At 43.2% G+C, this 14257-nt stretch overlaps 2 protein-coding genes across 2 annotated transcripts in view; both read right to left on the bottom strand.

The window, feature by feature from the left end:
* Window positions 1-14257, bottom strand: part of RNF121 (ring finger protein 121) — a 231211-nt gene that overhangs the window by 151066 nt on the left and 65888 nt on the right. The window lies entirely within an intron of this gene.
* Window positions 182-14257, bottom strand: part of NUP98 (nucleoporin 98 and 96 precursor) — a 129124-nt gene continuing 115048 nt past the window's right edge. The window contains 5 exon segments of the mRNA XM_050756048.1: window positions 182-1545; window positions 1673-1784; window positions 5375-5529; window positions 9627-9868; window positions 12685-12906. Of these exon segments, the coding sequence (XP_050612005.1) occupies window positions 1328-1545; window positions 1673-1784; window positions 5375-5529; window positions 9627-9868; window positions 12685-12906 (949 nt within the window). The 3' untranslated portion in view covers window positions 182-1327.

Genomic DNA, 14257 nt, shown 5'->3' with positions numbered 1-14257 from the left:
ATAAATCTAGCCTTTGGGCTAATCTATCTCTCAGTTTAGCACCAAATAGTTCTCTCTTTAACCCAAGGCCTGTCTCCATTTAGAAGGCAAATTCAAAAACAGGCTAAATCAAACAAGGCCATCATAAAGATCCTCAGGGCAAGAAGGCTCAAACATACAAAGGGAAAGCCAATACCAGGAATGCTATAAACATTTTATTTATTTATTTTTTAAGAAAGTAACTTCAGAAAAAGAGGAAAATATCTAGATCATTTATTTATACATATATATATTTTTTAATAAAAACCTTTACATAATCTTCATGCATAAAGACCCAGGTGTGGCCATATTGCCTGAGACAGCCCTAACACCAGCTATCTCATGCCATTACCTGGGGCTCCCTATAGCTGTCAGCAGTGTAGCAAAGGCCCTCTGCCTGCCCCTAACGCCCAACTCCATGCCTGCCTCAGTCATGGTTTGCTTCTGGAAGGGATGATGGAGGGTGGAAAATGCTTTAGAGCTAACATGGGATGAACAGGGAGGGTTACCCAACCTGCCATTTTTAATCCAAACTCTTCAGGCAAATCCAGACAGACTCTCAGCAAGATGACTGAAAACCAGGGACCAAACCAAATTCTGGGAGCTTCCCATAGACATGTCACATATGACCTAGGGCTCCTGCACATAGTAGTAGCAAAGGTATGGTGTTCATGGAACACTAAAGGCAGGAACAAAAGAAGCTCTGAAGATCAATCCCTCCATGGCAGGCATTCACTTCTGCCCTAAGTGTGTCAGAAAGATCCCATTCTGTTTCCTAACTCAGGCCAACCCTCCTCTGCCTCCAAAATTCAGTGTTAACTAACCAATTACTTAAGAGACGGATCCCTCTTCCTTCTGTGGATAGTTCACCTGTTAAGGATCCATTACTACCTGTCTCACTCCTCCTAAGGAGTCCTAGCATAAAAGGGCCAGGGTAGGAGTAGGGTAGCTGGTTGGCATGGAGGGTCACAAGATCCAGAATGGCTAGGGGTGAAAAAGGATTCCCTGGTTCTTTGGGGGATTCTGCCAGAGGAGCTTTATTGACCATTTATTAAAAGGAAAAACACTGGTCTTGAGGATGGTAAAAAGAGAATTGTCTCCTCTTCTGGGTTCCAGAAGCCCTTATGCTATGTTTAGTATTAAGAAAAGCCCTGAACAACTGGAGGATGCTGCTTGTGGCAGCAGGGAAGGAGGGCAGATGCCATAGCCAACCCAGAGAATGGCAAACAGTGCCAATCCAAACAAGGCAGGGAACCTCTGTGTGGTGAGTGTGAACGGGCATGTGAGTGTGATGCAAAGAGTCTGGGGCTCACAGGCTCCCAACAGCGAGTTCTCGCAGATAGGACTGGGTAAGGCTGCGCAGTTCGTCCATGGCATAGTCCTCAGGCATGGGGAGCCGGCCAATGTGGGGAGCCAAGAGGCGCAAAGGGACTCGCTGAGGGTCTGGTGTTGAGTCGGAGGTTCTATCAGGAGCATGATGCAGACTCAGCACCACCCGCAGCAGGTTGGCTACACGTTTGGCCATGTCTAGAGAGAAAAACTAGAGTTAAGCACTGAGCATGGGTCTAGAGAACGGTGGCAGGCACTGAGGGTGGGGTGTAAGATAAAAACAGGAAGCAAGAAGGCAGAAAAAGTGAGGAGATTAGAGGCTTACCTGACTGAGCTAGGCGATCTTTAGCATTGTAACACTGAATCTGCTCTATGCGACTGCACAGTGAAGTCACTTTGATGTGTAACTGCTCCAGGTCATAACCTGAGCAATCCACCTACAAAGAAGCAGAGAAGTCAATTAATCCAAGGGGAGTTCCTATCACTCAACACCACCTATAGACTCTATACAAAACCTTGAAACAACAGTGAGGTGAGGGAGGGGAAAATCCAAGAAGATGACACACGGTCAAGCCACCACCATCTAGTGGAGGACAAGGCACTAATTATGCAGTAATAGACAAGAGGAAGGTAACATAGTGTACACAGCCTTGGACTAGGAAAGTCTTGAGATCCCGAACGATACAGCAAGCTTTAATAATACAGCAAGCTTTAATAATACAGCACCAAAAATCAAGATAAACTGGGTTCAGAGAGATGGTATGACTTCTTAAGAGCACACAGGAAGTAAAAAATGCAGCCTGAACCAACATTTAATTTAGGTCCCCTGACTCCAAGTTTATAGCCTTTTCTATTTTTTTTTTTTTTTTTTTTTTTTTTTTTTGAGACGGAGTCTCGCTCTGTCACCCAGGCTGGAGTGCAGTGGCGGGATCTCAGCTCACTGCAAGCTCCGCCTCCCGGGTTCACGCCATTCTCCTGCCTCAGCCTCCCAAGTAGCTGGGACTACAGGCGCCTGCCACCTCGCCCGGCTAAGTTTTTGTATTTTTAGTAGAGACGGGGTTTCACTGTGTTAGCCAGGATGGTCTCGATCTCCTGACCTCGTGATCCGCCCGTCTCGGCCTCCCAAAGTGCTGGGATTACAGGCTTGAGCCACCGCGCCTGGCCTAGCCTTTTCTAAAACACCAAAACAGCTGGGTGCAGGCAGCAGGAGGATCAAGAGCAAGACAAATTATTTGCTCTCATGAAACTGACAGAAACTAAATAAGAAAACATGAAACAGTAATACATCCTGAAAAATCACAAGCCATGTAGATAATTTAAACAGGTGGATGTTGCAGAGAGAAACTGGATAGCTACTTGAGACTGGAGGACCAAGAGAGGCTTCTTCAAGGAGGTCATATTTAAGTCGAGACCTGAATTACAAGGAGAGAGCTCAGCTTTCCAGGCAAAGAGAAGACAGCTAAAACTCCCAAAGGTGAGAATTCAAAGGAGATTTACATGGTGACATGTGGGGTAAGGGGGAAAAGCAGAACAAACCAATACTAGAGAGGTTTTATGTAACACAGGCTTTTTTTTTTTTTTTTTTTTAAAGGGGGGGTCTCGCTATGTTGCTCAGGCTGGTCTCAAGCAACCCTCCTGCCTCAGCCTCCCAAAGTGCTAGGATTACAGTCACGCACCACCACATCCAGCTATGTGCTGGCACATTGATAGTTCTCTTTGCTTAACCCCTATACTTATGAAGCTACAGTAACTGCTGCTTTACTTGTATATATCTCCCCCACGAAACCATTATTTTGGTAAGGGCAGAACACATACTGTTTACTTTTATATTCCCCAAACCCACTACAGTGCTTGGCACACAGTGAGTTCTCCATAATAGTTGTGTGAATTACTCAATATTCAATGAGAAAGTGGTTTCTTCAAGTGATTATTTAGAAATGATGCTCTTGATTCATATGAAAAGTACAGCAAACATTGAATTATGCCTATTATGTGTCAGGCGCTGTACTAGGAGTTGGAACTTTGATGAGGATAATAATAGGTAACAATTATTAAGCATTTAGTAGAGGCTAAGGTCAGGAGTTTGAGACCAGACTGGCCAACATGGTGAAACCCTGTCTCTACTAAAAAAAAAAAAGGCTGGGCATGGTGGCACACGCCTGTAGCCTGTAATCCCAGCTACTGGGGAGGCTGAGGCAGAATTGTTTGAAGCTGGGAGATGGACGATGCAGTGAGCTGAGATTGTGCCACTGCCCTCCAGCCTGGGTGACAGAGCAAAACTCTGCCTCAAAAAAAAAAAAAAAAAAAAACAAAAACATTTAGTACATGAAAGGTACTACGTTAAACACTTTATGTAGATTTGGTTTAATCTTTGTGAAAATCTGTCAGATATGAGCTGTAATTTGTACTACTGTCTACCCCACTCACCTTTCTCATTCAGATGGAGACAAAGGAGGTAGTTAACTTGTTCAAGATTACATAGCCAGTGAATTTGGAAGCCACAAATCGAATCTATGAGTCTGATTCCAGAACTTGAGCTGTTAATCTCTATACTCTATTGCCTGTAACCTTAAAAGACCTTCCCAAAAGGGGCTTATAGCAACCTTGAAATATGAATAAGTAAATACAACATGGTCTGACAGGTGCACTAGTAGAATAATGTACCAAGTATCCTGGTAGTAAGAAAGTGCAATTAATTATCTCTGGGGGAAAAGCAGGGAGAAGTAGGGGTAACAGCAATCTAGATCTTAAAGGATGAGTTTCAGTGTGCTAGGTAAAGTGTGGAACATAATATGGTTTGTCAGAAACACCAGAAGTAATTTAGTGTGAGCACAGCAGGCCAGCAAGGCTGGAATGTGGAATAAGATTGGTAGAAGTAAGGCAAGAAAGGTAAAAGCCTCTAAAAGGACTTGAATCCTGTATTTATTATAATGAGTTTGGTTTCTGCACCATAAGCAAGCAGTGGAGACTCATTTTACAACTACAAAGACTGACCTTAAGGCTGGGTACAGTAGCTCATGCCTGTAATCCCAGCACCTTGGGAGGCCAAGGTGGGCCGATCACTTGAGGCCAGGAATTTAAGACCAGCCTGGCCAATGTGGTGAAACACCATCTCTACTAAAAATATAAAAATTATCTGGGTGTGGTGACACACACCCTATAGTCCCAGCTATTTCGGAGGCTGAGGCATGAACATCACTTGAGACCGGGAGGCAGACATTGCAGTGAGCCATGATCACACCACTGCACTCCAGCCTGGATGACAGAGCAAGACTCTGTTAAAAAAAAAAAAAAAAAAAAAAAAAAGATTGACCCAAGACATTTTAACGAAGACTTTAAAAACCATATTTGCAATTTTTTTTTTTTTTTGAGACAGAGTCTCACTCTGTCGTCCAGGCTGGAGTGCAGTGGCCGGATCTTGGCTCACTGCAAGCTCCGCCTCCTGGGTTTACGCCATTCTCCTGCTTCAGCCTCCTGAGTAGCTGGGACTACAGGTGCCCGCCACCTCGCCCGGCTAGTTTTTTTTGTATTTTTTAGTAGAGACGGGGTTTCACTGTGTTAGCCAGGATGGTCTCGATCTCCTGACCTCGTGATCTGCCCGTCTTGGCCTCCCAAAGTGCTGGGATTACAGGCTTGAGCCACCGCGCCCGGTCCGTATTTGCAATTTTAAAACATGCCAAATGATGTGTGAAACAGCAATCCTCACCAAATCTCCATTCTTACTTTATCTTTCATCTTTGGGCTTCTCACTCAAACTAGAGCTGAACAAGGGGAAGGGACTGTCTATGGACAAGTCTCAGGAATGTCTATTGAACATACTAGTTGGTAATTAACATAAAGAAGTGTTTTTAAGTTTCGAAACAGCTCTCAAACGGTTATATCAAATGAGCCTCAGCAAGATGCCTGCTTTGACAGTGCTATCTCTGTCAATGTGTTCTCAAGTGTATACTAAAGCCTTGTGAGGTCTCTAAAGATTTAAGGGCCTGAGAAAAGGAAAATCAGACAGCAGTTTGAGGATCTCAGGTACCTGCTGTATATGGTGGAGCATTTCAATTACTCTAATATAGTCCAGGTAAACAAGCCCAGATGTTTCCCAATCCTGAATTAGGCTGCTGCGCTCTGGAGGTGCCAGGTCTTCCAAGAACCCCTTCAGGTAGTCATAGTTCTCATTAATGATGGCATCTGAAGAAACAAAATATTAAGCACAACGTCTGCACAAGTGCATAGTTTCCAAAAGTACAGAAGACATGGCAGGAACACATAAAGGAAGGAGAAATAATGTTGGCTGGACTTCAGAATTAAAAGCAGGCATACCTCAGAGATACTGTGGGTTCCATTTCAGACCACCACAATAAAGCAAGTATCACAATAAAATCACAAATTTTTTGGTTTTCCAGTGCATATAAAAGTTATGTTTACACTATACTATTGTCACTTATTAACTGTGCAACAGCATTATCTCTAAAAAACCAATATACATACCTTAATTTAAAAATATTTTATTGCTAAAAATGTTAATCACTTGAGCCTTCAGCAAGTCATCTTTCTGCTGGTGGAGGGTGTTTCCTTGATGCTGATGGCTGCTGAATGATCAGGGTGTTGGCTGCTGAAGGTTGGGATGGCTATGCTAATTTCTTAAAATAAGATAACTGAAGTCACTTCTCTCAAACCCAGCTGCTGCTTCATCAACTAAGCTTAAGTAATATTCCAAATCCTTTGCTGGCATTTCAACAATGTTCACAGTATCTTCACTAGGAGTAGATTCCATCTCAAGAAACCACTTTGTTTGTCTACAAAGCAAACTCCTCATGAGTGACACCAGTTCAGTCACATCTTAATGCTCTATTTCTAATTCTAGTTATCCTGCTGTTTCCATCACATCTGCAGGTACTTCCCCCACTAGTCTTGAACCCTTCAAACTCATCCATGAGCGCTGGATTCAATGTCTTCCATACTCCTGTTATTTAATGTTGATATTGTGATCTCCTTCCACACGAATCACAAATGTTTTTTGTGTTTTTTAGTTGTGGTCTCGCTCTCTCACTCAGGCTGGAGTACTGTGGCGCGATCTTGGCTCACTGCAACCTCTGCCTCACAGGCTCAAGTGATCCTCCCTCCCACCTCAGCCTCCTGAATAGCTGGGACCACAGGTATGTGCCACCAGGCCCGGATGATTTTTTCTATTTTTGGTGTAGATGGGGTTTCACCATGTTGCCCAACCTGATCTCAAACTACTGAGCTCAAGAGATCCGCTCATCTTGACCCCACAAAGTGCTGGAATTACAGGTGTGAGCCACCATACCTGGCCCCAAATGTTCTTTTTTTTTTTTTTTTCTTTTCATTAAGACAGGATCTCCCTGTCACCCAGGCTGGAGTACAGTGGTGTGATCATGGCTCACTGCAGCCTCAACCTCCTGGGCTCAAGCAGTACTCCTGCCTCAGTAGCTGAAATTACAGGCATATAACACCATGCCTGGCCAATCACAAATGTTCCTCTCCCACCATCCGCCCCAGACAGGGTCTCACGGTGTTGTCCAGGCAGGAGTGCACTGGCATGGTCATGGCTCACTGCAGATTCAACCTCCCTAGGCTCAGGTGATCCTCCAATCTCAGCCTCCCAAACAGCTGGGAATATAGGCACACGCCACCATGCTCAGCTAATTTTTGTATTTTTTGTAGAGATTGGGTTTCACTATGTTGCCCAGGCTGGTCTCGAACTCCTGGAGCTCAAGCAATCTGCCTGCCTTTGCCTCCCAAAGTGCGGGGATTACAGGTATGAGCCACCATACCTGACCCACAAATACATCTACAATGTTGAATCCTTTCCAGAAGGTTTTCATTTACTTTCCCAGATCCATCAGAGGAATCACTATCTACATGGCAGCTATAGTCTTATGAAATGTATTTCTTAAATGTAAGGCTTGAAAGTTGAATTACTCCTTGGCCCATGAGTTGCAGAGTAGATGTGTTAGCAGGCATGAAAACAACATTAATCCTCCTTATACATCTCCATCAGAGCTCTTGGCTGACTAGGTACATCATCAATGAGCAGTAATATTTTGAAAGAAATATTTTTCTCTTTCTGAGCAGGTTTCAACAATGGGCTTAAAGTATTCAGTAAACTGAGCTATAAATAGATTTGCTGGCCAGGCGCGGTGGCTCACACCTGTAATCCCAGCACTTTGGGAGGCCGAGGCAGGTGGATCACGAGGTCAGGAGATCGAGACCATCCTGGCTAGCATGGTGAAACCCCGTCTCTACTAAAAATACAAAAAAAATTAGCTGGGCGTGGTGGTGGGCGCCTGTGGTCCCAGTTACTAGGGAGGCTGAGGCAGGAGAATGGCGTGAACCCAGGAGGCGGAGCTTGCAGTGAGCCGAGATTGTACCACTGCACTCCAGCCTGGGCGACTGAGCAAGACTCCGTCTCAAGAAAAAAAACAAAACAAAACACACATACACACAAAAAAACAGATGTGCTGTGATCCAGGCTTTGTTTTTCCATTTATAGAGCACAGGCAGAGTAGATTCAGCATAATTCTTAAAAGCCCTAGGATTTTTAGAATGGTAAATGAGCATTGGCTTCTACTTAACATCACCAGCTGAATTAGCCCTAAAGAGAGAGTTAACTCGTCCTTTGAAGCTTTGAAGCCAGGCATTGACTTCTCTTCTCTAGCTATGAAAATCCTTGGTGGCATCTTCTTTCAACAGATGGCAGTTTCATCTACACTGAAAATCCGTTGTTTAGTGTAGCCATCTTCATCAATGATCTTAGCTAGATCTTCTGGATAATTTGCTCTCCATCAGCACTTGCTGCTTCACCTTGCACTTTAATACGATGGAAAGACAGCTTCTTTCCTTAAATTCCATGAAGCAACTTCTGCTAGCTTCAAACTTTTCTTCTGCAGCTTCCTCACCTCTCTCAGCCTTCACAGAACTGAAGGGAGATTAGGCTTTTGCTTAAGGGAATGTTGGGGCTGGTTCCATCTATCCAGACCACAGAAACTTTCTCCACATCAGCCAGAAAGCTGTTTCACTTTCATATCATTTGTGTGTTCACTGGAGTACACTTTGAATTTCGTTTAAGAACTTTCCTTTAACACAACTTGGCTGTTTGGCAAAGAGGCTTATCTTTTGGCCTATCTTGGCTTTCAACATGCTTCTCACTTCAAGCTTTTGTTTAAAGTTAGAGTTGTGCCACTCTTCCTTTCATTTGAACATTTAGAGGCCATTGTAGGGTTATTAACTGGCCTTATTTCACTATTGTTGGGTCTTAGGAAATAGGAAGGCCCGAACAGAGGGAAAGAGATGGGGATGGCCAGTTGATGGAGCAGCCAGAAAATGCATATTCATCAACTGACCATCTTAAATGGAAGCAGTTGGTGGCAACGAAAACAAAACAGCAACATCAAAGACTGCTAATCACAGATCACCATAACAGATATAACAATGAAAAAGGGGCTGGGCGCGGTAGTTCACGCCTGTAATCCCAGCACTTTGGGAGGCTGAGGTGGGCAGATCACGAGGTCAGGAGATCGAGACCACCCTCGCTAACATGGTGAAACGCCGTCTCTACTAAAAATACAAAAAAATTAGCCGGACGTGGTGGCGGGCGCCTGTAATCCCAGCTACTTGGGAGGCTGAGGCAGGAGAATTGCTTGAATCTGGGAAGCAGAGGTTGCAATGAGCTGAGATCGTGCCACTGCACTCCAGCCTGGGCGACAGAGCAAGACTCTGTCTCAAAAAAAAAAAAAAAACAAAGAAAAAAAAACAAAGAAAAAGTCTGAAATAATGTGAGAACCACCAAAACGTGAAACAGAGATAGACATGAAGCAAGCATATGTTGGAAAAATGGTGCTAATATACTTGCTCTGTGCAGAGTTTTCCAAACCTTTAATTTGTAAAAAATGTAGTATCCGCAAAGTACAACAAAATGAGGTATGCCTGTATTCTGAAATTCTCCAATGGAAAATGTGAAGAATTTCTAGTTTCAGGTCCTTAAGAAGATTATTTCTGGTGTTGTTGGAGAAAATTCTCATAAGTAAACAAAGAGCTTAATAATATTAGCACACATCACGGGTATTTCTGGGAAATGATAACAGTATTGCTGTCTACTCCTGCTCCTCTAGCGCCTTATCCTGGCTAAGCCTCTTCTGCAGAGAGCTTTTGCAAAGTGTGATTTGATTCAAGATGGCCATGTCCTATGTTGAGTCTTATTTCCAGTCTTACCCCATTATGGTTTGAGGTGATTCCAGGAGATGTGGGAGGGACCCAGCACTCACCAGAAGCTAAGTGTCGGATGATGAGCTTGTGGCAGCGGTTCCAGTGCCCAGCCTTAAATAAACAGAGGGCCTCTAAGTGCTTGTCAGATTCCATGTGTGCTCGTACAGCTTTGGCCTCGTGAATCCATTCGGCAGGTACACAGAGCTTCTGGGTAAGGAAAGTCTCTTTAGCCCAAGATTCAGGGGTCTCCAAAAGCTGGCAGTGCCGGGTAAGCAGCTCTCGAACAGCCTTCTCACGTACGCTATAGGGAGAGATAAGCTAGAATAAATCCCATCCTCATTCATGGAGAAGGCTGCCCCAGGCAGCTTAGAGTGGCCCTTGGGGCAGTCTCTTCAACTGCAGGTCTTTTTTTTTTTTTTTTTGATGGAGTTTCACTCTTGTTGCCTAGGCTGGAGTGCAACAGCTGATCTTGGCTCACCGCAAATTCTGCCTCCCAGGTTCAAGTGATTCTCCTGCCTCAGCCTCCAAAGTAGCTGGGACTACAGGCATGTGCCACCACGCTTGGCTAATTTTGTATTTTCAGTAGAGGCAGGGTTTCTCCATGTTGGTCAGGCTGATCTGGAACTCCCAACCTCAGGTGATCCCAAAGTGCTAGGATTACAGGCGTAAGCCACCACACCTGGCCAAAACTATGGGTGTTGGTCACTTTAAGCTTCACTAAAAAAATCAAAAGTGATCACACAAGTATTAATTTTTAAAAATAACAGCATTGGCCAGGCACGGTACCTCACGTCTGTAATCCCCACACTTTGGGAGGTTGAGGTAGGTGGATCACATGAGGTCAGGAGTTCAAGACCAGCCTGGCCAACATGGTGAAATCCCGTCTCTGATTTAAAAAAAAAAAAAAAAAAATTAGCTAGGCATGATGGTGGGCATCTGTAATCCCAGCTACTCGGGAAGCTGAGGCAGGAGAATCGCTTGAACCAGGGAGGCAGAGGTTGCAGTGAGCTGAGATCTCGCCATTGCACTGCAGCCTGGATGACAAGAGCGAAACTTCGTCTCAAAAACAAACAAACAAAAAACACAGCATTAATTTTTAAAAATAAACTAAAGTATTTTCATGTTCAAAAAGTTGGGGCTCGGCCGGGTGCAGTGGCTCATGCCTGGGTGAGAAAAATAAATAAATAAAAAATAAAAAAATCCAAATCTAGGAGTGGCTTCCCACTCCCCAGAAAATGCTTCCCCCAACTGGGATTTCTTATTTCCCATCTAGTAACAACATTTCCTTGCTACCACCTAGAAGATCTAGACTAGGACTAGAATGGGAGAATTATGTTCCATAGAGCAATCCTCTTAAGTTAGTTCCCAAACTTCTCCCCTCCCTTTCTCCCACATGGTCAGTACAAGCATACAAAAGTAGCTTTAAAAGGTAATGTCTCTCCTAGGTCTTTGTTTCTTCTCTCAAGCCGTCAGCCTTCCTAATTCATTCTTTCTCTACCTCTACATCAAAGCCCCTTTAAGGAGAGTCCTTTTATATCTGGGCCAAATAACTAGTCATTTAATTTCAGATCAAAACTATTCTCCTCATTGTGAACTCTCTTCTGAATTCCTAGGCTTTTCAATGACTTCCACTGTCATCACAACTGCCTCCTTTTTTATATTCTTTTTCAGGAAACAAAATCTGCTTCTTCACAGTCAACTCTGAAACATTAGTCATCCTATCAGCCAGTCTTTTACCATGTGAAATCCTTTATGACTGTGTTTAAATAAACTTAAAAAATAGCCTGGGGTCATTTCATTGCCTGTTAAGGGGGAAGAAGAAAGAGAAATTGCTTAATGAGAAGACTATCCCAGATGCTTTATACTTTTACTCTTTTAATTTCACAATCACCTTTAAATAGAAACTAATGTTATGCTTCTACAGGCCAAAAAAAAAAAAAAAAAAAAAAAGGGCTTAGAGAGTTAGAGAGTATCTTTATCCCAAGTCAAAAGTTAGCTTTACCCTACGTCAAAGTAAGTACGTGGTAGATCTAGAATTTAGACCCAATTTCCCTCCACACCACGCAACACAATAGTGTAGCATAGTGATAAGAGTACAGACTCTGGATGAAAGCTGGAAACCTCACTCTGCCATTTACTAGCTGTGTGACCTTGGACAAAAGTTAAGCTCTGTGTCTTGGGTTACTGATCTGTAAAACAGAGATAATAAGAGTGTCTATCTTACAGGTCATAATGAACATAAAACAGTTAATATATATGGTGTAGAATATAAACGTGTAAAAGCACTTCAAGTACTACATAAATGTTCATTTTTTGTAATTACTATAATACCATACTGCTGTCATTAACAAAAATCTCCAGACTTATCTTGTTCAAACTGTAGTGAAGAGGCACTTCTCCAGTATTTTTTAAGGACAGAGAACTAAAACATATATACCTAAGCACAAGGCTGTGTTAATAAACACAATACTATCAAGCTTAAGGGGTAGGTTGGTGACAAGGGATGACCAGAGAAAAAGCAAGCCAGTGGATGGAGAAAAAGCAGGGACCTTTTTGCTAACCCATTACATCACTGCCATGGAGTCACTGAGGCAGCTCAGCCAACACTATTTCTGTGTAATTCCTAAAAATGCCACATTCACCTGAATCTGGGATTCAGGAAAGAGTCCACAATGAGGAGAATAGTTCTGATCTGAAATTAAATGACTAGTTCTTTGGCCCAGGCATAATGCTATTGTTCCATCTGGGCATATCCTCTCATTTCCACTTCATTATTTCCTATTCCAATTTTACAGGTTCTTTGACTCTTACCTCTAGAAAGAATTTCTCTGATCAATGCAGTTCACAGAGATTTTTTTTCTCAGTCTGCTGAGAGACTTTGTGATAAATATTACAATTTGGCACTTAATCAAAGGAAGTCTCAGTTTTAACTGGTTTACATGAATACAGAAACAGTCTGGGCTAAGGGTTTAACTATCTTGAGGTTTATCACAATGCTGGATCTAACACACATTCTACACAATTACTTGCTAAACTGAACCGTAAAAGACTGTGATTCCTTTGGAATTGCCCTGTAGTGCTAGATGTACCCAGTGGGTTCAATGGCTTCTCACTCACCATGAGTTGTCAATGTGCAGGAGGACAAAGATGGCCCACTCCCAGAGTCCCTCACTTTCCAGCTGGCCAGCATAACTGGCCTGTAGCACACCTTCACACTGCGCTGAGAGATGGGTGTAGTTAAGAGCCCTCAGCACTTCCCACAAGTGCCAGCTTAGGCGGTAGTCCAAAGGATCTGCTGTTATGCTTCGAGGCTCCAGCAGCTGGTTGAGATCATAATGTCTGCAAAGAATGTGTTGAGAGTCAAAATACACAGCCAGGAGACGGCCTGTATTGGTATGTCAACTGTTCTGCTTATGTCTAAGACAATAAAAGAATCTGAGGGTAAAAGGCATTATAGGCCTTCTCTCCCTCCAAGCCTATGTTTTATCAATCTATCTCTGGGTTCAGCCAGACTTTAGATCCTACAAAGAAACAAGGCACCTTCTCTTCTAAGGCTGTGTGATCTAACAGGTTTGCTGGTAATGGTTCGGCGTATGCATTTTACCATCCTGATATAGGGAGTCTTCACAGTTCTCACCCTTCCATTCCTTCATTATAATGTCATTACCTTTTTTTTTTTTTTGAGATGGAGTCTTGCTCTGTTGCCCAGGCTGTAGTGCAGGGGCACGATCTCTGCTCACTGCAAGCTCTGCCTCCTGGGTTCATGCCATTCTCCTGCCTCAGCCTCCCGAGTAGCTGGGACTACAGGCACCTGCCACCATGCCTGGCTAATTTTTTTATATTTTAATAGAGACTGGGTTTCACCGTGTTAGCCAGGATGGTTTCTATCTCCTGACCTCGTGATCCACCTGCCTCAGCCTCCCAAAGTGCTGGGATTACAGGTGTTGAGAAGCTGCGCTCGGCCTCTACTTTTCTTAACCTTGTAAAAAATATAACTACTTATTATCTTTCAGATTGCTGTATAATCTGAAGTTATTGGATGTTAATTTTCCTGTTTGAACAGCTAATTAGTCTTCACAATAATTATTTCCTTCTAGAGCTAGTATTTTTTACCTCTTTTTTTTTTTTTTGGCTTCAGTAGATACTATTTTTTATATAGCAGTCCAGGTGCCCTGGGTTTTCAAAGTGTCCTGCAGATAATTTTCTATTTTTCTTCTGCTGGGAGCCCAGGGATTTCAATGGTCCCAAACCAGTTGATATAAAAAATTATTAGCTTGCAATTCACATATGTAGTTTATACTACTATTAATTCACATACTAGCTTGCAATTCACATATGTAGTTTATACTACCAAGTATAAACTTAGATCCCACACCTGAAAGTTTTACAGATCTGAGAATTGGATTACAAAGCAGTAAACTAACTGAGATCACCCAAGATCTCAGACATCTTACAACTGCCTTACACCTCCCTATGTAATGAGTAAAGGTTTCCTACACCAGTGCTATTGAACAAAACATTGTGCCTTGACCAATTTGAAAGCCACTAGCTACCTGTGGCTAGTAAATATTTAAAATGTAGCGTGGTGGCTCACACCTGTAAACCCAGCACTTCAGGAACCCGAGGCAGGTGGATCACCTAAGGTCAGGAGCTTGAGACCAGCATGGCCTATATGGTGAAACACCATCTC

The sequence above is a fragment of the Macaca thibetana genome, chromosome 14 (assembly GCF_024542745.1).
Source record: "Macaca thibetana thibetana isolate TM-01 chromosome 14, ASM2454274v1, whole genome shotgun sequence".
NCBI lineage: Eukaryota > Metazoa > Chordata > Mammalia > Primates > Cercopithecidae > Macaca > Macaca thibetana.
Note: the sequence above shows the minus strand (reverse complement) of the source record. Positions and strands in the feature narration are given on the sequence as shown.